Here is a 25,551-nt window from a genome sequence, read left to right on the forward strand (position 1 = left end):
GAAAGACAAAAGAGGAGGAGGAATTGCACTCATCTACAGATCCAACTTCTCTGCAGAACCCATCTCTGAGTCCATTTCAACTCAACTAGAAATTGCCTCTATAAAACTATATAGCCCCGCACTATACGAACAGCTAACCTGCATACTGTTTTACAGACCTCCCAACAGCTGGAACCATAACCAAACCACATTCATGAACTTTATATCAAATGCATGCGTTAACAATTCCAACATATTACTAATAGGAGACCTAACCTTCATTTAGAAGACTCCAATTCTGCCCACACTCGGGAATGTAAGACTTTCCTCCAACTATGTGTTTTTAAACCTTCCTCCAATAGTACCAACCCATATTAAGGACACTCACTCGACATCATCTCACACAAACACTCTACAGACCAAAACTTCCTCTTATCAGACATCCGCTGGGCAGCCTCCCCCTGGTCAGACCACCACAAAGCAACCCTATCCATGCAATGGCGAAAAACAGACCAACCCAAACCACCTGACCCTATAACAGTCAATACCAGAGGACAAATTGATAAGAAACCTTCTGGCAACAATCTATGACAACGACTGGTCAATTGACCCAAACTCAAACCACTTTCTCACAGAATGGGACCACAGATGCAAACTTATTCTGGATGAAATCACCCCACTACTCCCCAAAATTCTACACACAAAGAAAAAACCCTCACCATGGTTCAACGAGGAGCTAAAAAAACTAAAGAAACAACCAGGAAACTAGAAAAAACTTGGAGCAAATCAAAAGACGATCTCACCCTGAATGCGTGGAAACGAATGCAAAAGAAATACAAGAATGACATTAAACGAGCCAAAAGAACATACTACACAAAACAAATCACAGCCACCGGAACAGACATAAAAAAACAATACCAAATTATAAAGAATCTTCTCAACACGAATCCAGTAACAATTTCACCGTCAAATTGTCCATCCGCCGACCAGCTGGCCAAATATTTCAACGACAAAATCATTAAGTTATGCAACACAATTCCCCATGACGATGCAAACATCGATACTTTCCTCGACGAACTGGACCAGAAGAGATTCTGGCAGACCACTCCTGGACAAACTTCACCCCCCTCAGCACTAAGGAAATTTCCACAGCACTATCCAAACTCTACAATTCTCACTGCCACCTGGACCCATGCCGCAATTATCTAATGAAAAATGCCCCAGCTCGATTCATTACGGACCTTAACACCCACCTAAACTTCCTACTTCAACAAGGCTCCTTCCCCTCCGATCACGGCAATATTCTACTCACACCAATACCAAAAAACCAAAAAAAAAACCAGCAAAAGACATCACTAACTATAGACCTGTGGCCTCCTTCCTCTTCTAACCAAACTAATGGAAAATAGAGTGACATTCCAACTCAACGAATTCATACAAAAATTCTCCATACTACATGAGTCACAATCGGGTTTTCGACCTGCATACAGCACTGAAACAGTACTACTCACCCTAATATCCAAGTTCAAACAAGAAATTTCATTTGGCAACTACATACTTCTTCTGCAGTTCGACCTATCCAGCGCATTTGACATGGTAAACCACAATATTTTTACAAAACTACTGGACAAACTAGGAATCGGCAGAAACATAATTAAATGGATAAACAGTTTCATCACCACCAGATCCTATCAAGTCAAATCAACCTCATCTGTATCATCTGCATGGTCATCACAATGCGGAGTCTCCCAAGGATTGCCTCTATCCCTGATCCTCTTCAATCTTATGATGATTCCTCTGGCTAAATCACTATCCAAATCTGGTCTAAACCCCTTCATCTATGCAGATGACGTCACCATATTCATCCCTTTCCAATCCAACCTTGCAGAAATCTCTGATAAAATAATCACTGGCATGAACATCTTAGCCTCCTGGGCTAACGCTTTCAAGATGAAATTGAATAAAGAAAAAACTCAGTGCTTAATCCTCTCATCACAACACTCCACTCTACTCCCAATCTCCCTGATCACTCCCGACGTTACAATCCCAATATCTGACACTCTAAAAATACTAGGAGTAACGTTAGACAACCACCTAACTCTAGAAACTCATGCAAAAGCCATGACGAAGAAGATGTTCAACCTGATGTGGGTACTGAAAAGAGTAAAACCATTCCTTCCCCCAAAAGCTTTCCACAATCTGGTACAATCCACAGTACTCACCCATGCTGACTCCTGCAACAGCATCTTCATTGGTTGAAAAGTCCAAATCCTGAATAAACTTCAAACCGCCCAAAACACAGCAGCCAGACTTATTTTTTGGCAAATCATGATTTGAAAGCACAACACCACTCCGTGAAAACCCTCCACTGGCTCCTATCAAAGAACGAATAAATTTCGAAGTCCACACATTGATCCACAATATCCTCCACGGAGAAGCTCCAAGTTACATGACCAATCTAATCGACCTTCCAGCCAGGAACGGGTCCAAATCTTCTCGAACATATCTCAATCTTCACCTTCCCAACTGCAAAGGTCTCAAATACAAAACCTACTACGCATCCAACTTCTCTGTTATAGGTAGCCAACTATGGAACGCCATACCAAGACACATCCGAACAACCAACGAACATCTACCCTTCCGAAAGCTGCTGAAAACATACCTCTTCAAACAAGCCTATCCACACGACCCAACTTAATTCACAAACCTAATCCACACCTCTAACACTACCCATACCTCAGTCCTTCCCCCACATCTCTTCCTCTTGCCCTTCTCTATATAAATGTGTTATCTCTGTATTACTTTGTATCCATACATTGTATGATCTCTGTGATACTTTGTACCCATACATTGTAAGCCGCACTGAACCTGCTATCGAGCGGGAAAGAGCGGGGTATAAATGCTACAAATTAAATAAAATTAATTCCTCACAGCTTTCAACTGACGAAGAAGGGCAACCTTCGAAAGCTAATCAAGAAATGTACTAAGTTATGTCCAATAAAAAAGGTATCATCTTATTTTCTTTTTCATGTTTTATTTTGTTTTATTTCTATTGATTACCTTTAAAAGTGGACTAACATGGCTACCACACCTCTCTACTCAAGTTAGTAACAAAAAACCTTTGAATTCCTCAGACACCTCAATGTTCTTTAAAACCAGTTTTTAAATACTTCTATTTATTTATTTTTTAATTGTATCCCTCGCCTAAAGCTTTCAACATATATTTTCAGCTTTCTACCCAAAAATTCATTCAGATCACTTCACTTCCTCTTAAAAAAAAATATTTACTCACTTCAAGAGCAGCTTCCCTGCACTCACACACACACCGTCCTTATTCTTTACTATTAAACTTAATAAAACAGATACATTAAGAGGTTTTCATCAATGCATCAATTCAAAATCTTCAGCACATCCCTCAGCTGCTGTGCACGTCTTCAGAACTCCATGTGCCTTGGAGTTCCAGCTACAAGCTGCAGCCTGTTAAGCCACTTTCAATCATCCTCTACTTTCAAAACTCCTTCCAAACTCACACATCCACACCCACACATAGTACCACTGCCCATCTGTACAACATTTCAACTTCTGAGCTCAGTTTTTCATCCCAGACATAAATTACATCCCTCAGCATTCTCTTTAAATTTTTCCAAGATCTCTCTTAAACTTTCATGGCCACTTGCCCTCTTCCAGCTACTGTGCCCAATTTACCATCAGCTCCAGCCAACAGCTCTCCACCTCTCTGGCCAACATGCTTCTCTTCGCTGCCCACATGCTGCTCCAGCTCCACCCAGTGCAATACCTGATTATGCTGCCCATATGGCCATTCATATCTTGCCAGGGCTCCATGCAGCTTTTCCTGACATTTGCACATTTTTCTGTTTAATAAGCCCCATTTTCAGTATACATACCCGAAGTGATGGTGTCTGAAGATAGAGGTGTCCCTAAGGTGATGGCATCTGAAGTTGGATGTATCCACAAGCTGTTGGTGTCTGAAAGTGTCTATATCCCTCAAACTGAGCCCTGTTTCTGTGATCTTGTATTCTATATGAGGCTTGTTTGTAAAGTGAAATTACAGGGAGTTAAACATGATATTGCAGTGTCCTGTCTGCATAAACGCTCACCTTGGCAGAATTTTGAATTTTTAAATCCCAGGCCCTCCATTTTAATGATACCATCATGGTAGCAGTTCATGACGGGGCTTGTTTTATAAACTTTTTCTGAGCATAAAGGGCTAGATTCTAAAACATTTGCACCGAAAACCCCCGTTCAAGCTGTATTCTATAAGCTTCACCTAAATTTTGGCACGGTGTATAGAATTAAGCAGAGAGGTCACATGTAAATTTAGGTGCCACCATTTGCACCATTGAAAACATGGTGCAAATGTCCATGCATAAATTTATGTGTAGAACACCGTTATTTTACAATTTGCGTTTAACTCAAAACCACACCCCTAATCTGCTCCAAAACACCTATTTCCGCACCATATTTTTTGGGCCACATGTAAATTTTAGGAGTAGATCCTGTGCCTAATTTTACGTGCATAAGTCCCAATTAAATCTAATTAGTGCCAGTAATTACTTGTTACAAAGCCAATTATTGGCACTAATTGGCTCATTATTCTATTAAATTGTGCATGCAAATTGGGAATGCACCTAAATTTGCACACACAATTTTTGGTGACTTTTATAGAATCAGGAGGAAAATGAGGATTTGCTTGAAGAAAAGCCTCTTATAAAATTAGGTCACTTGTAAAAGTAATCACAGTCCAAGCTGGTGCGTAATTATATGGTAGGTGTGCTCAGGAGAGGAATTAGGGTGGAGTGTGGACAGAGCTGCTTGCATGCAAATTTTATAAAAATAAATGTGTAAACTATACGTGAACATTTATGACTATTCTCAAGCAGGTTTAATGTCTACATCTTCAATGTAGGTGTGATTTCTGCAGGATTTGTATTAATATTTAATAGGATACATAGGTATCTGTGGGGTCCTTTTACTAAGCTGCGACAAACGGGTACCTGTACTGATGTCAGCGCGTGTTTTTCATGCACGCTAAGGCTCCCTTTTACTGCAGCAGGTAAAAGGCTATTTTTTTTTAAAAATGGCCATGTAGCAAGTGAAACACTTGCTGAGTGGCCATTTTGGTGGGGGGGCAGCTCTTACCGCCCCCCATTGAGGTGGTAATAAGGGCTCCCACGCTAACTAGGCAACCGATTACCACCGGGTAAACACCAGTGCTACAAAAATAAAAATATTTTTGTTGTGCCAGAAATGGCATGTGCTGGAGGAGGGAACTACCACCGGCCTGCTGCGGTAGCCTGGCGGTACTTCTGGTTTAGCAAGTGGTAAGCCCTTGTTGAGCTTACTGCTGCTTAGTAAAAGCGCTCCTTTGTGTTTTTATAAAATAGTCACCTTCCTTCCCAATTAACCTAGGTACCTGTTATAAAATTATCCTCCACATGCTAGAAAGTATATCTCAGAAACAACTGACATATAGTATCTCCTGTTACACTGCTGTACTACTCTTGAGTGAAGCTCTCTATTTTACAGTCTTGTTTCCTCTTCTCTTTGGTTACCAGAGGCTCCCTACTCCAACTGCTCCATTAACCATGGAGGCTGTGAGCAGTTTTGTACAGAAGATCCAGAAAACGACCGGCGTCTTTGTAGCTGTGCCTCTGGGTATAAGCTGAATGATGATCACCACAGGTGTGACGCAGCAGGTAAACCAGCAGACAGTGTTCACATAGAGCTCTTACGGTTTCTCTAACGATTGTAAGAGAGAGAATCTCTGTAACACTGGTTTCTTTGATTTTTACTTCTACCTATGTTTCATATTCCCCAAGCCACTACAGTCTGACCTGTGCTATGTCCCTGTAAGTAATTAGCTGACCTCATTTACTTCAAGTTGTAGGTGCCCCAATACAGCAGGGGGTCACCTATTCTATAAAGGCATCTGGGTGCCCAGATTCTCTTATAGAAATATGTGTGAATCCACATCAGCATGTTTAAATGGTGGTGCCCCAACCTTCACTGGGTCAATGGCAGGCTTAAGTGAGCACACCTAAGTACAGCAAGCAGCGCATGCAACTTACAGTATTCTATAAATTGTGCACATAAATGGGAGACATGCCCACGTCCTGCACATGCTCCACCCATGTGTATGCTCCTGTTACAGTTCAGCGCTATACAAGTTTCGAGTTTATTAGGGTTTGATATACCACTCTTAGGGGATCTTTTACTAAGCTGCGGTAGCGTTTTTAGCTGGCGGCAAACACTGCAACAACCATTATATTCCTGTGGGCGTCTCAGCGTTTAACGCCAGCTGATTTCTACCGTGGCGTAGTAAAATACCTCCTTAATGCATCTATCAGAGTGGTCTACAATAGTGTAAATATCATAGGCGCCCCATATAAGAGGCTTGGGGAGGCTAAGCCTCCCCAGCCCAATCGTGGACTTCCTTTGGCTGCTGCCCTCACAAACGCAGCGCTTTTGTCAGATAGCTGTCCCTCCTTCCTTCCCACTCTTGCCGCCTTGCCGGCTTCCCGATCGGCAGCCCTCCTCCTCCTCCCTCCCCCCCCCCCCCCCCCCCCCCCGCGCTTGCATTTTAACCTTTTACTTTCCGTGGCAGCGACGTCAATCAAGAAAAAGGCACTACAGGCTCGCCTCTGGCTCCAGCTTCTCCCTTCACACAGTGTCCCGCCTTCTGCGATGATGCATTTCCTGTTTCCACGAAGGCGGGACACTGTGTGAAGGGAGAAGCTGGAGGCGAGCCTGTAATGCCTTTTTCATGATTGACGTCGCTGCCATGGTCACTTTTTGGTTTGTGGCCACTTTTTGGTTTGTGGCTGTTGCCTTCACTACCTTCTCTTTGTGCTGACAATCTTCTGCTGGCTTCCACCTCAACCACACAGCTACACAGCAACCCCCAAAGCCAGTTGTGCTCCCAGGGTTCTCTCTCTTGCTAGCCATTCTTCAAAAACAATTGCAGCCATCAGAAGGACAGTAACTTTTTTTCCCTCTTTTTTTTTTTTTAAACCTCTGATTACACAGGGATGAAAAGAAGGAGGCAGAGGGCTATTAAGAGGGTAAGAGACAAACAATAGTGAGAAGTCATTGATGGAGGTGTGAGAGGTTAGAAATGGGGAAGTAAAAGTGGGGTAGGAGTGTAGATAAGGGGTGTGAAGGGATGAGAGGCAGATGAATGTAGATGAGTCTAGGAAGAGGATGAGCACAAAGAGTGGAAATGGGGAACTAAAAAGTAGCTGAAAGACAAGGGAATAGGAGGCTGACAAAGAATGAGAGACATGAAAATGGGAGGACTAGAGAGGTAAGTGGAGGGAGACTGAGGACTGGAGGAGGGATAAAAACATACATGAGAAACAAAGATCAGTGCCAGAGACAGATATAGGAGAGGAGAGAAAGGAAAAGAAAGGAGTTGGGCGCCATGAAGAAACAAAATGGAAATAAGATCTTGAAAAAGGACATGGTGAGAGAAAAAATATCAAATGGAAAGAAGACACTGCATAAAACAGAAGACACTAATAGAAAAACTAAATGCTCAGACAGTAAAGGTAGAAAACATTTTTTATTCAGAATTTATTAATTGGAATATGTCAGCTTTTGGAAATGTGCATCTGTGATATTTTGCAAGTAAGTTTCAATTTTTCTAGTATTGCTGCATGCTGAGTCCGACTTCTTGAGGTAACTTTCCAGTTCAGTATTTTGCCTTCATATCTGTTGTTTCATGTGTATTTCATGTGTGATCAAGGTGCAGTATTCTGCTAGCGTGTAGTATTTGCAGCTCTTTTTGTTTTTGATTTTTTTTTTTTTGTTTGTTTCACTAGGTCGTTTCACTAGGTGTTTTAGAGCCCGGTGTAATTACAGTGCTGCCTTTCCATGCATAAGTTTGTAGCTCATCCTGTCCTTGGAATTAGTGCTGTTATGGTTTGGTAAGGTTATGAGTGTGTTTTTGCACAAGTTTGTGTATAGTGTTTTGCGGTGGAGAGATTGTGTATTGGCCTGTGTGGTGCCACCTCAGTGGCACCAAAACATCAGAAAGGGTTTTAGAGCCTAAATCATGACACACTACCTCTTGAAGGATCTACATATGGTCGTTAATAAAAGGAGCTCATTGTGAACACTATCCACCCTAAAAGGATGTTCAATGGCTCTACATGAGAATTGCGATATCATGATCCCTTGTTTCATATTGTTGACGGTCTGCATTTTCCGTATGGGTGGTATATTGGTGTATTAGGTTCTGCCCAGTGTAATATTTATGGTACAGTAAGGTTCTGAGTGTGTTTTTGCACAATGTTGTGCATAGTGTTTTGCAGTTGGGCAATTGTGGTTAGTATATGCTTGAGCAACCACTTATTCTTTGACATATGATTCATATCTAATATTTAATTTAATAAAAGGTATTAATTGTTGTTATTATTTTTACTTATTTTTTTCTGTGTGTTGTCAGACAGTTATGGAGGTAAGCCTCGCCCCTGGGCCCCACCCTTAACCCCGCCACCTTTAGCCTCCCCCAAACAGTGGGCCATGACCGCCTATGGTAAATATAAATTATACAATGGAAAAGAACTACAATTTCATAGGATTAGACGAGAAGAGAGAGGAAGGGGGAATTCAGAGCTAGAATGCTGGCCTGGTACAATCAGTCGGTCAGGACCTATAACGTCAACAAATAGGTAAGTTTTAAGCCCCTATTAAATTTGCCAAAGGAGCTTTCCAGACAATGCATTGCAGAGGGAAGGGCCAGTCACACTAAATATTCAGGAACAAATGAAGTTATGACAATCAGTACGTAGAGAGGGGTCATCAAGCATGTTAGCTGATAGACAGCGAAGGAGCCTTGCTGGTATGTAAGAGGCAGGGCCACCAAGAGGGAAGCAAAATTCTCTTGGGCCCAGCCTCCGGGGGGGGGGGGGGGGGGCTGGACTCGGTTCTGGCGCTGACAAGCTTCTTCCTGCCTGCTTCTTGGTCTGTCCTCTCCTGCTCCTGCGTGCCACCCAGGACCCGGATGATACATTAATGTGATATCACTTTAATGCAATCATCTGGATTCCGACTTCTGGCACCAGACAGGAGCAGAGCAGGAGAGGGCAGAACAAGGGAGCAGACGGAAAAGGTGCGAGGGTGGAGGCCCAATGGTGGCTGGGGGCACAGCGGCAGTAGCCAGGGTGTAACATAGTAACATAGTAGATGACGGCAGAAAAAGACCTGCCACGGTCCCAACCAGTCTGCCCAACAAGATAAACTCATATGTGCTACTTTTTGTGTATACCCTACTTTGATTTGTACTTGTCCTCTTCAGGGCACAGACCGTATAAGTCTGCCCAGCACTATCCCCGCCTCCCAACCACCAGCCCCGCCTCCCACCACCGGCTCTGGCACAGACTGTATAAGTCTGCCCAGCATACCCCCGCCTCCAACCACCAGTCCCCGCCTCCCACCACCGGCTCTGGCACAGACCGTATAAGTCTGCTCAGCACTATCCCCGCCTCCCACTACCGACTCTGCCACCCAATCTCGGCTAAGCTCCTGAGGGGTGAAGGGCTCACACACGGTGGTCCAGTCCTGCCCCGGGCCCAGCTGTGTGTTCTCGGCAGCCCTGGTAAGAGGTCAGGAGAGAGGTAGAGGGGATTGCCGGAAGAATGAACTTATAGACTAGGGCAAAAAGTTTATGAGTGATTCTATGGGTGATCAGTAGCCAGTGTTCTGTCTTTAAGAGAGGAGTACACTTTAATAAAACCACTTTTATTAAAGTGTATTACTAACCGTACTCCTATTATAGGGTATATCCCTCTGTTCGTGATTAGATTTTTAAGAGAGGAGTGACATAATCATATTTTTAAAACCAGTAATGAGTCGTACAGCTGCATTTTGAACAAGCTGGAGATGGTGAAAGTCATATTGTCTGATGCCAAAGAATAAGGAATTACAGTAGTCCAGATAAGTAAAACACTTATGCTCACCCTTATAGAATAGTGCTTAGGGCACTTTCGTGTGTAAGCGGTTCTTTTTGCTACAATTACGCATGCCTTGTGCACATAACTGCAAGCACACAGTTACAGAATTGTCTTTTACATCTTAGTTCATCTCATCCTTTTTTATAATCTTGTTGAAGATGTCTGCGTTTTTATCAGAATAGTGGTAAACTAGGCTTTGCACTTTTATGATCTATTCTTGTCTTAAAACTTGGTAGTGCAGACAAAACTATTCATTTTCACTTTCAGGAAAGAATGGTATTCTTTTAGACTTTTCTTTTCTCACAAATGTCTCTTTCTCCTTATGATGGAGTTTCCTAGTGCTCCCATAGGAATGACCTGTCTACAATAATGTCAGACTCTTACATAACACTGGTCTACAATTTTTTAGAAGTCATCTGCTTCAGAAATAAATGGTATTTATTATATTTTGATGTGCTGAATTCAAATTTGACAATTTAAACAGCTGATTGGCTACTGTTTCCAAGATATTTAAGTTTTTATATTTTATGCTTAGGTCTTTTCATCTGTGTATGGTTGTTTTACATGATAATATTTCACCTGTCCTCTTTATATAAAACTTTAAAAATCAGCAAATGTGTTATATAAATAGAAGTTATCATGAAAGAAAAGACAAAAATCTGTTATGTGTGTATATATATAAACACATTATAACTTCGTCCTTATTCATTGTCTATTTGGTGCTTCTTGGCTTGTTTCTTCTATTCGTGAAATGGAGCATCTCTTGTCAATGTCCTCCAATAGTCTGCAAGCATTGATGGGCTCCATTTGATCCAATGGTTTTGCTCCACTCCTTCAGTGTCCTGGTGAAATCACTCACTATTTATTTATTTATTTATTTAGATTTTTGCTCACACTTTTTCAGTAGTAGCTCAAGGTGAGTCGCATTCAGGTACACTGGATATTTCTCTGTCCCAGGAGGGCTCAAAATCTATGTTTGTACCTGAGGCAATGGAGGGTTAAGTGGCTTGCCCAAGATCACAAGGAGCAGCGGTGGGATTTGAACCGGCCACCTCTGGATTTCAAGACCGGTGCTCTAACCACTAGGCCACTCCTCCACTCCACTATGCTTGTCACTCACTGCTCCATGATTGGGTGGGAAAAAATTCTAGATGAGCGTGTATCTTTAGTTACACACTGCAGTCAAGGCTTTTGTATGCATTGAGGAGGTTTTCTACCAGCTGCTTGTAGTTGCTACCTCGTTAATTCCAAGAAAATTTGTTGCTGACTAGAAGGTTTTCCATGCCGTCTTTTTCTTGCCACACAGTGCATGATCAAATGCATCATCAATAATTGGTTGTTAGCACCCATTGATGGTTGATGGCTCATTATCCAATTTATTTGCGCATGCATCTTGGAAGTGCGTCCAAAGTTGGGCATGCAACTTTGGGCTCCATATATAGAATCTGGGGGATAGGGCGTACCTGTAAAGGGTGCATATACATGAGTGGAGCTTGAGTAGGATATGGTTGTGTCTCCCACTTATGCACATAACTTACAGATAACTGTAACTTGCACGTGCTGCTTGCTGTGCTTAGGCGCGCTCATTTACGCCTCCTTAGACCTGGCGTAAATGGATGCACTTACATTTCTCAGCCTAGCCAGTCAGGTTTTCAGGATATCCACAATGAAAATGCACGAGAGAGATATGCATACAATGGAAGTAGTGCATGCAAATTTATCTCATGCATATTCCTTTACCCAATATTCAAAATGATTTAAGTGGGCTGGATAAGCTCTGGCCTGCTTAAATCGCTCTGAACTGCCCAACCACCAATATTAAGTGGCACTAAAACAGGCAGCACTGCTGAGTATTGTCTCTGACTGCTCACTAATAAAGTGGTCAGGTCAGGGGTGGTACAAAGGGTGGCACTAGGGTGGAGCCTGTTGTTATGCAGGTGCCGGCAATAATCAGCGCCAGCACCTGCATTGCTCAGCGGCCTAATTTAGGACAAAAGCTGAATATTGGGCCAGCACCCATATAACTTAAAAAAAAACTCTAGACCCCAACCACCCCCCCCCCCCGCCCATGACAACAAACTAGTCCTCCCTCCCCCAGAACACAATCCCCTGCCCCATTCCCCCAGCCATCCAGGTAGGCCCCTTACCCAGGCTTATCTGTATCCTTGGTGGTCCAGCGGTATTGTTAGGGGCCAGGAGTGCAGTCTCCTCACTCCTGCCCCTTGTGGTGTCCTTCCAAAATGGCTGCCACATATGAGCTGATACAAGAGGTTGCAGCACCCATTTTGGAAGGGTGCCCCAAGGGCAGGAGCAAGGGGCTGCACTCCTGCCCCCAGCAACCACCACTGGACCACAAAGGATACAGATAGGCCTGGGCGGGGGGACTACCTGGATGGTTGGGGGGTTTGGTGTGGGAGGCATTCCTGGGGGGGGGGTGAAGAGGGGATTAGTTTGTTACTGTGGGTTGGGGTAGGGAACAGGGGACCAGAATTTTAGAAAAATGTTATGCGGGTGCTGGTCCAATATTCAGCCAGGGCCTGCATAACTGTCTTATGCAGGCCCTGGCAGAATAATGCCCAGGCCCGCATAAGCTCCGGGTGCCCTGCCTGAAATTAGCCCCTGATGTTCAGTGCCAGTTCCTGGACATGGCCCAGCACTGAATATTAGGGGCTAAGTTAGCTGGCTACGATCAGCGTTTAAAAACACGCTGACTGCCACCGGCTGAATATTGGGAGAATTGTGGATATCCTGACAACCTGTCTCAAGGACTGGGATGAGAACCCCTGATTTAGGCACACCAATGTGGGTTTACACTAGTATTCTATAATGGAATTTGGACACCCAAATGCTGTTATAGAGTAGGTACTACCCATACTTCATTAGAACACTTACATCTGAGACTCCTTTAGAGAATTGCCACCTTAGACTTTAAGCCCTCCAGAGACAGGAAAATGTAACTTGCTTTAAGCTACAATTGAAAAAAGGAATGAGCTAAATCTCAGATTGCTTCCCCTTCTCTTCTGATTTCCTACTTTTTGTTTTATTTGAAAGACATCCGCAATGAGATGCTTTTGTCTATACAATCCATGTCAGTTTTAATGGACAGCAGTAGTTGGATAATATTGGATCCACTGATTCTAAAATGTTATCTTACAAGTCATAAAAAAGAAGGAATTATCCACTTGCATCAGATCATCTCCAGGACCTAATCTGTTTCTTTCTTTCTTTTTTTGTAGTGGAATTCCCATGCGGTATGGTGAAGGAAAAAAAAATGGCATATGACGTCCGAATCATTGGGGGCATGCCTGGGAAAAAAGGAGACAGCCCATGGCAGGTGAGGAAGAAAAAGCACATGGCAAGATAGCTGGAGACAGCCTATGGCAGGTGGGAGGAGATAGGAGAGGAAGAAAAAGCGGAGCATAGAAGGTATAAGTCTCTGTGTCTTTTGTACAAACTGTGGCCATTTTGAGACCATTGGAGTGGGACTGACTTTTTCAAATTATGTGATATCTATGGAAGTGTCTGGTGGTAACTTCCCCTGAAGCAGCAGATAGCAAACCAAGGGGTCCTTTTGCAAAGGCTTGCCAGTATTTTTAGTGCGTGCAAAAAATAAGTGTGCGCTAAATGCCAGAGACCCCATATATTCCTATGGGCATCTCTAGTATTTAGCATGTGCTAATCTTTAGCGCGTGCTAAAAACGCTAGCGCACCTTTGTAAAAGACCTCCCAAGGTTGCTGTCGAGTTATGCATAGTAACATAGCATAAAGAGATGCATGACACAGCTTTGCTTTCCTTGCTATTGCCTGGACAAGATAAGTGAAAGTCCATTCTTTTGTACAGGGCTAGTAAATTATGCAGCAGCACCCGCATGGATCCTATTTGTGGCTTATTTCTGCAAGTGTGATAACAATTCAGTTTTTCAATGCTTGACTTGTAAAGTTCGTAAGACAGTGGAGTTTTTTTCCCTGACCAATGACTGTAACAGCTCTTACCTGTGGCATTGTGCATGCATAGAGAGGTATTTGAGCACTGATTTCTGAGGTCTTTGTTCTCCACTTAAATAATTTGTCTAGGGTTTTCACACATTGTGAATAAGCCAAAACATTCTCCTGTCAAGCTGAATATTGGTTTGATTTTCAAGAGGAAGAAAAAGCCCATGACAAGTGAGGTGGCGAAAACTCATGGCTTGGGAGCAGGAGATGATGATGGCAGGGGAAAAAGAAGTAACCTGTTGGAGGTGTGCCACCTTTGCAAGCACAGTACAGTGTTGATTATTCTACATCAAAGGGACTGACCCATTGTCAGATAAGTGAAAAGTTGGATAATACAGGAAACAATGATAACCCCTCAAATAATGCATAAACAAAGGCATAAAGTTCTCAATTGGAGCACTAAAACATGATTACTGTACATGTGCTTGTTCTAAAAGATTTTTTTATAGAAATATACAGGATGATGTCACTGGATGGTCAGATTAGCGAAGGTTGCATAATCAAGACTATACTGTAGGGTGCGCTCTCTGCAAAATAAATACACATTCTTTTGAAAGCGTGCAAAGATGCAAAGAGCTCCTAGCTCTCGTGTCCGTTCTCTTGAGGCTAGAGTAGCAGACTTGGTGGAGCTGAGGGAGACAGAGAGGTACATAGAGGAGACCTACGGGGATGTTGTAGAGAAGTCCCACCTCCAGTCTGGTAGCCCCTGTGCTACCTTGGAGGAGGGAGATCTCCTAGAAGAAGAGCATCACCCTGGTGAAGTAGGAAGTATTCCAGCAGCCAAGACCTGCCCACCGGGGGATGTACTATCCTCTTGCACCGAGGATATGTCTCCAAGTGCTGCCCAGGAGGGAAAGGTTAGGACAGCTCTTGTAGTTGGTGATTCGATCATTAGGCATATAGATAGCTGGGTGCTTGGTGGACATGAGGATCGCCTGGTGACTTGCCTGCCTGGTACGAAGGTGGTGGACCTCACACGTCACCTAGATAGGATTTTTGATAGTGCTGGGGAGGAGCCGGCTGTCTTGGTACATGTGGGTACCAATGACATAGGAAAATGTGGGAGAGAGATTCTGGAAGGCAAATTTAGGCTCAGGTAGAAAGCTCAAATCCAGATCTTCTAGGGTAGCATTTTCTGAAATGCTACCTGTTGCATGTGCAGGGCCCAAGAGACAAACAGAGCTCCGGAGTCTCAATGCGTGGATGAGATGATGGTTCAGGGAGGAGAGTTTTAGATTTGTTAGGAACTGGGCAACATTCTGGGGAAGGGGGGAGCCTATTCCAAAAGGATGGGCTCTACCTTAACCAGGGTGGGACCAGGCTGCTGGCATCGGCATTTAAAAAGGAGATAGAGCAGCTTTTAAACTAGAAAAGGGGGGAAGACCGACAGTCGCTCAAAAGCGCATGGTTCGGGATAAGGTATCTTTCAAAGATATCACCAAAACAGGGAAGATAGGGTATCCTGATGGTGAGGTTGCAAAAGATATCGTAGTAGATCAGGTGTCCTTAAATAAAAATAAAAATCAGACAATAGATTGCAAATTATACTGTCAAGTACTAAGCATGATGTAAATAGGAACAACAAACATAGTTTGAAATGTCTATATGCAAATGCCAGGAGCCTAAGAAATAAGATGGGAGAGTTAGAATATATTGCACTAAATGAAAAATTAGATATAATAGGCATCTCTGAGACCTTGTGGAAGGAGGATAACCTGTGGGACACTGTCATACTGGGGTACAAATTATATCATAGTGATAGGGTGGATCAAATTGGTGGAGGGGTAGCATTGTATATTAACAAGAGCCTTGAATCAAATAGATTGAAAATTCTGCAGGAAACAAAACACTTCTTGGAATCACTGTGGACTGAAATTCCATGCGTAAAGGGGAAAAGGATAGTGATAGGAGTGTACTACCGTCCACCTGGTCAGGATGAACAGACGGATGCAGAAATGTTAAAGGAAATTAGGGGCGCAAACAAACTGGGCAACACAATAATAATGGGCGATTTCAATTACCCCGATATTGACTGGGTAAATGTAACATCAGGGCACGCTAGGGAGGTAAAATTCCTTGATGAAATCAAGGACACTTTATGGAGCAGCTGGTACAGGAGCCAACAAGAGAAGTAAAAATTCTAGGCCTAATCCTTAGTGGAGCGCATGATCTGGTACGGGAGGTAATGGTGCTGGGGCCGCTTGATAACAGTGATCATAATATGATCGGATTTGATATTAGCTTTCAAGTAAGTATACATAGGAAATCAAATTTGTTAGCGTTTAACTTTAAAAAAGGAGACTATGATAAAATGAGAAGAACGGTGAAAAAAAACTTAAAGGAGTGGCTGTGAGGGTCAAAAAATTATATTGGGCGTGTATGCTGTTCAAAACATTATCCTGGAAGCCCATGCCAAATATATTCCGCGTATTAAAAAAGGAGGACAGAAGACCAAACGACAGCCGGTGTGGTTAAAAAGTGAGGTGAAGGAAGCTATTAGAGCTAAAAGAAAATCCTTCAGAAAATGGAAGAAGGAAGTGACTGAAAATAATAAGAAACAGCGTAAGGATTGTCAAGTCAAATGCAAAGCGCTGATAAGGAAGGCTAAGAGGGACTTCGAAAAAAAGATTACGTTGGAGGCAAAAACACAAAGTAAAAGTTTTTTTAGGTATATTAAAAGCAGGAAGCTGGCAAAAGAATCGTTTGGACCGCTAGATGACCGAGGAGTAAAAGGGACGATCAGGGAAGACAAAGCCGTAGTGGAGAGATTAAATGAATTCTTTGCTTCGGTCTCCACCGAGGAAGATTTGGTGGGACACTGGTGCCAGGAAATGGTATTCGAAGCTGACGAGTCGAAGAAACTTAATGAATTCTCTGTAAACCTTGAGGATATAATGGGGCAGTTCTGAACCGGATGGTATTCATCCCACAGTACTTATAGAACTGAAAAATGAGCTTGCGGAGCTATTGTTAGTAATATGTAATTTATCCTTAAAATCGAGCGTGGTACCAGAAGATTGGAGGGTGGCCAATGTAATGCCGATTTTTAAAAAAGGTTCCAGAGGAGATCCGGGAAATTATAGACCGGTGAATCTGACATCGGTGCTGGGCAAAATGGTAGAGACTATTATTAAGAACAAAATTAGAGCATATTCAAAAGCATGGATTAATGAGACAAAGTCAACATGGATTTAGTGAAGGGAAATCTTGCCTCACCAATCTACTACATTTCTTTGAAGGAGTGAACAAACGTGGATAAAGGTGAGCCAGTTGATATTGTGTATCTGGATTTTCAGAAGGCGTTTGACAAAGTACCTCATGAAAGACTCCAGAGGAAATTAAATTTGCTGATGACACAAAGTTATCAAAGTCGTTAAATCGCAGGAGGATTGTGAAAAATTACAAGAGGACCTTACGAGACTAGGAGACTGGGTGTCTAAATGACAGATGACATTTAATGTGAGCAAGTGCAAAGTGATGCATGTGGGAAAGAGGAACCCGAATTATAGCTGTGTCATGCAAGGTTCCATGTTAGGAGTCATGGACCAAGAAAGGGATCTAGGCGTCGTCGTTGATGATACGTTGAAACCTTCTGCTCACTGTGCTGCTGCAGCTAAGAAAGCAAATAGAATGTTAGGTATTATTCGGAAAGGAATGGAAAACAAAAATGAGGATGTTATAATGCCTTTGTATCGCTCCATAGTGCAACCGTACCCCAAATATTGTGTTCAATTCTGGTCACCAGATCTAAAAAAAGATATAGTGGAATTAGAAAAGGTGCAGAGAAGTGCAACGAAAATGATAAAGGGGATGCGACGACTTTCCTATGAAGAAAGGCTAAAGCGGCTAGGGCTCTTCAGCTTGGAGAAAAGGCGGCTGAGGGGAGATATGATAGAGGTCTATAAAATAATGAGTGGAGTTGAATGGGTAGATGTCAAGCGTCTGTTTACGCTTTCCAAAAATACTAGGACTAGGGGGCATGCAATGAAGCTAAAATGTAGTCAATTTAAAACTAATCAGAGAAAATTTTTCTTCACTCAACATGTAATTAAACTCTGGAATTTGTTGCCAGAGAATGTGATAAAGGTGGTTATCTTAGCAGAGTTTAAAGAAGGTTTGGACGGCTTCCTAAAGGAAAAGTCCATAGATCGTTATTAAATGGACTAGAGGAAAATCCACTATTTCTGGGATAAGCAGTATAAAATGTTTTGTACTTTTTTGGGATCTTGCCAGGTATTTGTAACCTGGATTGGCCACTGTTGGAAACAGGATGCTGGGCTTGATGGACCTTTGGTCTTTCCCAGTATGGCAATACTTATGTACTTATGTCATAACAACATTGCTCCTATAATGAAAAACACACTGCCAGAAAACCTCCAAACAAAGCTAACAGTTCTGTAAACCAGTGGTTTTCAACCCCGTCCTACAAGGCCACCTTGTCAGTTGGGTTTTCAGGATATCCAAAATGAATATGCATGAGATAGATCTGCATGCACTGCCTTCTTGGTATACAGATTTCTCTCATACATATTTATTATGAATATCCTGAAAACCTGACTGGCCAGGCAGTCCCTGAGGTCTGGGTTGAAAACCATTGCTGTAAATGACACAATATGAAAGTTTTTTGAGCTGCACACCCCTAATACAGACTGGGATTAGAAGGAAGATCCTGAAGGGAACACAAAGGAGAAAGAGAGATAGAGCTGGGTTCTTGCTAGGTACTTGTGATCTGGATTGGCAATTGTTGGAAACAGGATATTGAGCTTGATGGATTTTCAGGCTGTCTCAATATGACAATCCTTATGTGCTTATGAGTAGTGATAACACAGAGAATAGAGATGAAAGGGAAGAAGGGAAAGAGACAGAATAAGATGAAGCAATAAACAAACAAGATAGGCTACTCCTCCACTCCAAATGATGAAAAATGCCATGGATATTTCCCCCTTTCCCTCTCTAAGTTCCCCCTAATTGTACCTACCATACATGTATCTCATTCTACCACAATATCACTTTGTATTCTTTCATACCATGTATTTGTTCAGACTGGAATCGGCTAACGCCGTTAACGGTTATATGTAAGCCACATTGAGCCTGCAAAAAGGTGGGAAAATGTGGGATACAAATGTAACAAATAATAATAATAGTGAAAATATCCCTGGCATTTTTCATCATTTGGAGTGGAGGAGTAGCCTAGTGGTTAGTGCAGCAGACTTTGATCCTGGGGAATGGGGTTCAATTCCCACTGCAGCTCCTTGTGACTCTGGGCAAGTCACTGAACCCTCCATTGCCCCAGGTACAAATAAGTACCTGTATACAATATGTAAACCACTTTGAATGTAGTTGCAAAAACCAAAGTCCATTTCCCTTTCTCATCTACTTAACTTATTACCATCTGCACTGAAAAGGTTTTGATATTTAAGCAAAATGAAATTAATTTCCCTGTTGTACAGCAATGTTATTCTTTGCTCCAGGTCTCTCCCTCTGCATACACCCTCTTTCTGGGAGGGAACCCAGTACTCTTTTGTCTGGGGGGCCTGATGCTAGCATTTTCTGTCCCTATTTCAGACTCTGAGTTCTACCTCTTTCTTTATTTTAGGTCCTGCTGCTACTTGACAAGAGGTTTAAGTGTGGTGGAGTGCTTATTCACCCAACCTGGGTCCTGACAGCCGCACATTGTATTGAGGAGGGAAGGTACCAAGTAAGACTTGGTATGGAAATCCTGGAGACATTACTGCTCTATTGCTGTCTTCTCCTCTGTGTCCTTAAAAGTGTGACCAGTGTTTTCAGAGATTGATCTGAAAGTAACTGGAACAGCTTCAGTTTTAATTTCTCACACTGTGGGGGTAATTTTATAAACCTTTCTCATGTATAAAAGACTGATTTACAAATGCCAATAGCTTCTTATAAAGGTCTGACTGATATAAAAGTATGCGCCATGATAGGATAGCACACACTTTGCTGGTAGGTGTGTACATAGGAGGAGTTTGGGTAAAGCGTGGGTGGAGTTTGCAGGTAAATATATAGATCATAAAGTACACTAATCTATGTCGCATATATAAGTAATCTAAGTGAAACCATTTAAACCTGCATGAGAACATGTGTAAGTATCTGCACCTGCATGGTAGGCACAATTTCTATTGTTTAAGCTGGTGTTTTATAAAGACTCTAGTAAAAAAGGCCCGTTTCTGACACAAATGAAACAGGCGCTAGCAAGGTTTTCCTCGGAGTGTGTATGTTTGGGAGAGTGTATGTGAGAGTGACTGTTTGAGAGTCAGAGTGAAAGTGTGAGTGTGTGAGAGAGAGAGTGAGTCTCTCCCTGAGCCCTGCCCTCCCAATCCATGGCCATCCATGTTTCTCTGTCACCTGCCCCCTCCATTCATCCCTATCCTGCATTTCCCCTCTCTGCCTGAGGCCTGCCCTGCAATCCATATCCATCCATGCCCATCTGTCCCCTCCATTCATCCCTATCCAGCAATTCCCCTCTCCCTGAGTCCTGCCTTTCCAATCCATGCCCATCCATGCTCCTCTGTCCCCTGCCCCCTCCATTCATCCATTTCCAGCAATTCCCCTCTCTCCATGGGCACTGCCCCCTCCATTCATCCCTATCCAGCATTTCCCCTCTCTGCCTGAGGCCTTCCCTGCAATCCATATCCATCCATGCCCATCTGTCCCCTCCATTCATCCCTATCCAGCAATTCCCCTCTCTCCCTGAGCCCTGCCCTCCCAATCCATGCTCCTCTGTCCCCTGGCCCCTCCATTCATCCCTTTCCAGCAATTCCCCTCTCTCCCTGAGCCCTGCCCTCCCAATCCATGGCCATCCATGTTTCTCTGTTACCTGCCCCCTCCATTCATCCCTATCCAGCATTTCCCCTCTCTGCCTGAGGCCTGCCCTACAATCCATATCCATCCATGCCCATCTGTTCCCTCCATTCATCCCTATCCAGCAATTCCCCTCTCCCTGAGTCCTGCCCTTCCAATCCATGCCCATCCATGCTCCTCTGTCACCTGGCCCCTCCATTCATCCCTATCCAGCAATTGCCCTCTCTGCCTGAGGCCTGCCCTGCAATCCATATGCATCCATGCCCATCTGTCCCCTCCATTCATCCCTATCCAGCAATTCCCCTCTCTCCCTGAGCCCTGCCCTCCCAATCCATGCTCCTCTGTCCCCTGGCCCCTCCATTCATCCCTTTCCAGCAATTCCCCTCTCTCCCTGAGCCCTGCCCTCCCAATCCATGGCCATCCATGTTTCTCTGTTACCTGCCCCCTCCATTCATCCCTATCCAGCATTTCCCCTCTCTGCCTGAGGCCTGCCCTACAATCCATATCCATCCATGCCCATCTGTTCCCTCCATTCATCCCTATCCAGCAATTCCCCTCTCCCTGAGTCCTGCCCTTCCAATCCATGCCCATCCATGCTCCTCTGTCACCTGGCCCCTCCATTTTTCCCTATCCAGCATTTCCCCTCTCTGCCTGAGGCCTGCCCTGCAATCCATATCCATCCATGCCCATCTGTCCCCTCCATTCATCCCTATCCAGCAATTCCCCTCTCCCTGAGTCCTGCCCTTCCAATCCATGCTCCTCTGTCACCTGGCCCCTCCATTTTTCCCTATCCAGCATTTCCCCTCTCTGCCTGAGGCCTGCCCTGCAATCCATATCCATCCATGCCCATCTGTCCCCTCCATTCATCCCTATCCAGCAATTCCCCTCTCCCTGAGTCCTGCCCTTCCAATCCATGCCCATCCATGCTCCTCTGTCACCTGGCCCCTCCATTTTTCCCTATCCAGCAATTGCCCTCTCTCCTTGAGGCCTGCCCTGCAATCCATATCCATCCATGCCCATCTGTCCCCTCTATTCATCCCTATCCAGCAATTTCCCTCTCTCCCTGAGTCCTGCCCTCCCAATCCATGCCCATCCATGCTCCTCTGTCCCTTGCCCCCTCCATTCATCCCTTTTCAGCAATTTCCCTCTTTCCCTGAGCCCTGCCCTCCCAATCCATGCTCCTCTGTCCCCTGCTGCCTCCATTCATCCTTTTCCAGCAAGTCCCCTCTCTCCCTTCCATGGCCCCTCCTCGATGCTCCTCTCTTTCCCATGTCCCAGCCTGGCCCGCCCCCTTCCCCCCCCCCCCCCCCCCTTCGCATCCATGCATCCCTTTTTTGTTTTTTTTATTCTTTTTAACTTTACCTCTGTGGCGTTTCCGGCAGCGAAGCGTCAGGGAAGGAGGCGGCGCTCCCGACGTCTAGCTTTCCCTTCGCTGTGTTCCGCCTTTTTTTGAAGGCGGAACACAGCGAAGGGAAGGCTAGACGTCGGGAGCGCCGCCTCCTTCCCTGATGCTTCGCTTCCGGATTTGTTTGTTTAGACGCGAGGGCGGGGCAGAGACGGCTGGGTGGCTTCACACCACGAACGCCACGAACCCTACAGCCAGGGACTCAGGGAGTGACGTCAGATGGCTTCAGAACGTTGTCCTCATTAGAACGTTCACGGTGCGTTTTATTATATTAGATATAGACACTTATATGTCTTTACAAAATAACGTCCAAGTAGACATTTGCTCTCTCAAACTAGCACCCTGTTTTTAAATTATTCTTTGCCTATACATCTTTTCATTTTGATTTTTAATGATACAGATCTTTGTAGTACAATAATACTGAGTTGCATTTCAATTTGTAGTTGAAAAAATAGAAAAAATATGTCACCTTGCATTAAAAGGGCACAAATTGCAACCATGGTTGCATTTGTAACCTGAGGAAGGGACTTCAGTTGTTCCCCAAATCTTGCATTTCTCATTATTTATTAGTTTTGTTAAGGACCCATCGCTCCCCTTCTACTTTATTGGTTTTATTTTTACTCCTTTTCAGTGATGTAGTCAGATTTCAAATTTTGGGTGGGCCCTCAACTCAACTTAACATTTAAATACCTTAGCTGCTGGGGATCCTCAAGCCCCATGAGCTGAAGACATCCACAGACCCCGAGAACTCCCTTCGGCCAAGCTCAACAGTCAGCAGAATACAGCAAGGCAGATGATCCGCAAACTCCAAGATGGAAACCAACAAAGCAAGGATACATGACAGCTTCTATGTGTTATTATATGATTTTTACTGGGGGGTTTTTACATATAACTTTAAATATTACCGGAACACACTTTTCTCAGGATTAGTTTATAGTAAACATCAATAAATAGACGTCATTTATAGAATAGCACTTAGTGCCAATTATTCGGTTCCATATACAGAATTCAGTCCTTAGTGTATAACTGTCTTGTTAACAGCTAATGCAGCTTAGTAAATAGGCTTCTCTATGCTTTACAGCGCAAGTGAAAAGGACACCATACACCCTGGTGGTGCATTAATGACGACACAGCCCATTCACTTTGAATGGGCTGTGTTGGCATTGCCACGTGGCAGCCGCTAGCACAGCTTAGTAAACAGGGATGTTAGATTTTGTCTGTATTTAGAGGGTGATTTTCTAAGGGACAGCAAGTTAGTGCCATTTAAGGTGCCTATGTGAGCCGTATTGTAAGAGAAGTAGGTGCATACTTTTTTTTTTTTTAATAAAATACTACTGTAGGTGGCAGGCAAGCCTTTGCAACAATATTTGTCAAGTATGCATGTAAATTATAGTATTTTATAATTTATGTGTGTATTTACATTCAAACTCCACCCCTCTACGTGCCATCATTTCAACGTATGTACATTTTGCCAATCAGTATTTTATGAGGCCATTTACTCACGCAAGTGGCCACATCAGTGTGTAAATGACTAAAATGCATGCCCCCTTATAAAGTTACCCTGTTAATGTTTAAAAAGTCACTTCTCTTCTCTATAAGCAATTCATAAATGTGATAGACAATTTTGGCACCTAAACTTGTATAGCTGGTATGCATTGTAAGCATACCAACAAGTGCATGAGTCTTAATTGCAAAATGCTATTTGAGGCTTCATATTGGATTTGCTCCCAAATATGTCAGTCTAAAATATTTCTGTTTATATACTCTACTGGTATCACTAAGCAATGACTGGGATTTTGGCTAGAATTTCAAGGTTGTGTTCGCTGGATTAGTTTCCAAGGTTTTTTTTTTTTAAGATAGCTTTTATTTTCTAATCAAACAGCATAAAATACAAACAAATAAAAAGCTTAATACAGTCACAAAAAAAATAGCACATCATTAACGGTTAACGAGAAGAAGCACTACCCCCCCACCACCACCATATTCTCCCTCCCCCTCCCAAAAAAACCACACATGGAGATGATACCCAGGCGTGCAACTATCACCCATGTCAGGAAGGGGTCAACCATGCAGAACGTTAGAAATGAAAGGTTAAGCAGTCTACTGCGAGCCAGAGGCATTAAGGTTGTCTAAAAAGGTTCCCAGGAAGAGAGTCTAAATCATGAACATCAATGCTTGCATGATCATCAACGACCGCCAGTGGGCCAAAATAGGGGCCATATCCAGTAGCCAACATTGAAGAATGCATTTCTTCCTCATCAATGTAGTATACTCCACAAATCCCATAAATCCTTTAGGCATGAGGTGGACAAGGTCACAGGATGCAAATAAGGCCTGGAGTTTTGGTATCCATCTGGACTTCCATATCTTGGAGACATGCACCCCTACTACCCACCAGAAATGTTGAATCTTGGGGCAAGACCAGAACATATTGCCAAGAGTTGCTGTGGGTTGATGACATTTACGACCAGAAGCCAAAGCTCCAAAAATGGTTTTATAGGCTCTATGAGGCAAGATATATGTACTGCTATGAATTTACAGCCTGTCTCACTGACACAGACTACTCAATAATTACCGTGGATTCTTTTGGATTCGTATTAGATAAATGAAACCTTTATTAGAGGAGCTGAATTCTATATTGATTAAGATATATATACTACGGTTAAGACATACACAATGATTAGCTAAACAATCATTACATCACTGGTCTCTACATCCAAGCAATGCTAAGAGTTCTTAGACCAGGAAAAGAAGCAATAATACACTATACATACAATCATCACTGGTCCTTACATCTCCAGGGTCTTATCATAAGCTGGGGGGCCCATTACAGCGAAAGCCAGGAGCTTTTTAGACCAGGAACAGATCCTCTGCGCAGTACGTACGTTACTCACAGATGAGCTCCCGATTTCACTGAAAGAAACTCCCGTTTTTATTAGGCTCAGAACTCATGTTCAGAGCTGAGGAAAATTACAGAATGCTTCTCTGTCTAGGTAAACAAGCCATACTGTGGGAATGTGGTCACATGCTCTCCAACTCCAGGTGGCCAGGCTGGAGCTGGGAAGCAAGCGCCATACTCCTCTTCACATACCAAATTAATTAGAGCTGTGTCTTATCTTCCACATTCCAACTTGTTTTCACATAATCAAAGTTAAACAATCATTTTTAAACAGAATTACTTCTAATCAACAATACAGACCCCGAGTGCACTGGTCGGTCAAGACAGAGCTGAAAAACAGTCTTTAAAATTCACTTCCATTACAATATATAAATGCATCACCAATTTATACTGTATTTCCCAGTGTAAGATATTTCTCATAAGAGTACGATAAAGAGTAAGCCTACGTTTAAGCTGTTCTTCAGTAATAGGAATCAAGAGTT

The 25,551-nt window shown here is 43.3% G+C and overlaps 1 protein-coding gene across 1 annotated transcript in view; it reads left to right on the top strand.

Moving 5' to 3' along the window:
• The window catches only part of PROC (protein C, inactivator of coagulation factors Va and VIIIa), a 196,981-nt gene that overhangs the window by 58,577 nt on the left and 112,853 nt on the right, over nt 1-25,551 (top strand). Inside the window, exons 6-8 of the mRNA XM_030215644.1 lie at nt 5,556-5,696; nt 13,190-13,287; nt 19,543-19,654. Coding sequence (XP_030071504.1) covers nt 5,556-5,696; nt 13,190-13,287; nt 19,543-19,654 — 351 coding nt within the window. The remainder of the gene's footprint in view (nt 1-5,555; nt 5,697-13,189; nt 13,288-19,542; nt 19,655-25,551) is intronic.

This window comes from Microcaecilia unicolor, chromosome 10, assembly GCF_901765095.1.
Source record: "Microcaecilia unicolor chromosome 10, aMicUni1.1, whole genome shotgun sequence".
NCBI classification, from domain to species: domain Eukaryota; kingdom Metazoa; phylum Chordata; class Amphibia; order Gymnophiona; family Siphonopidae; genus Microcaecilia; species Microcaecilia unicolor.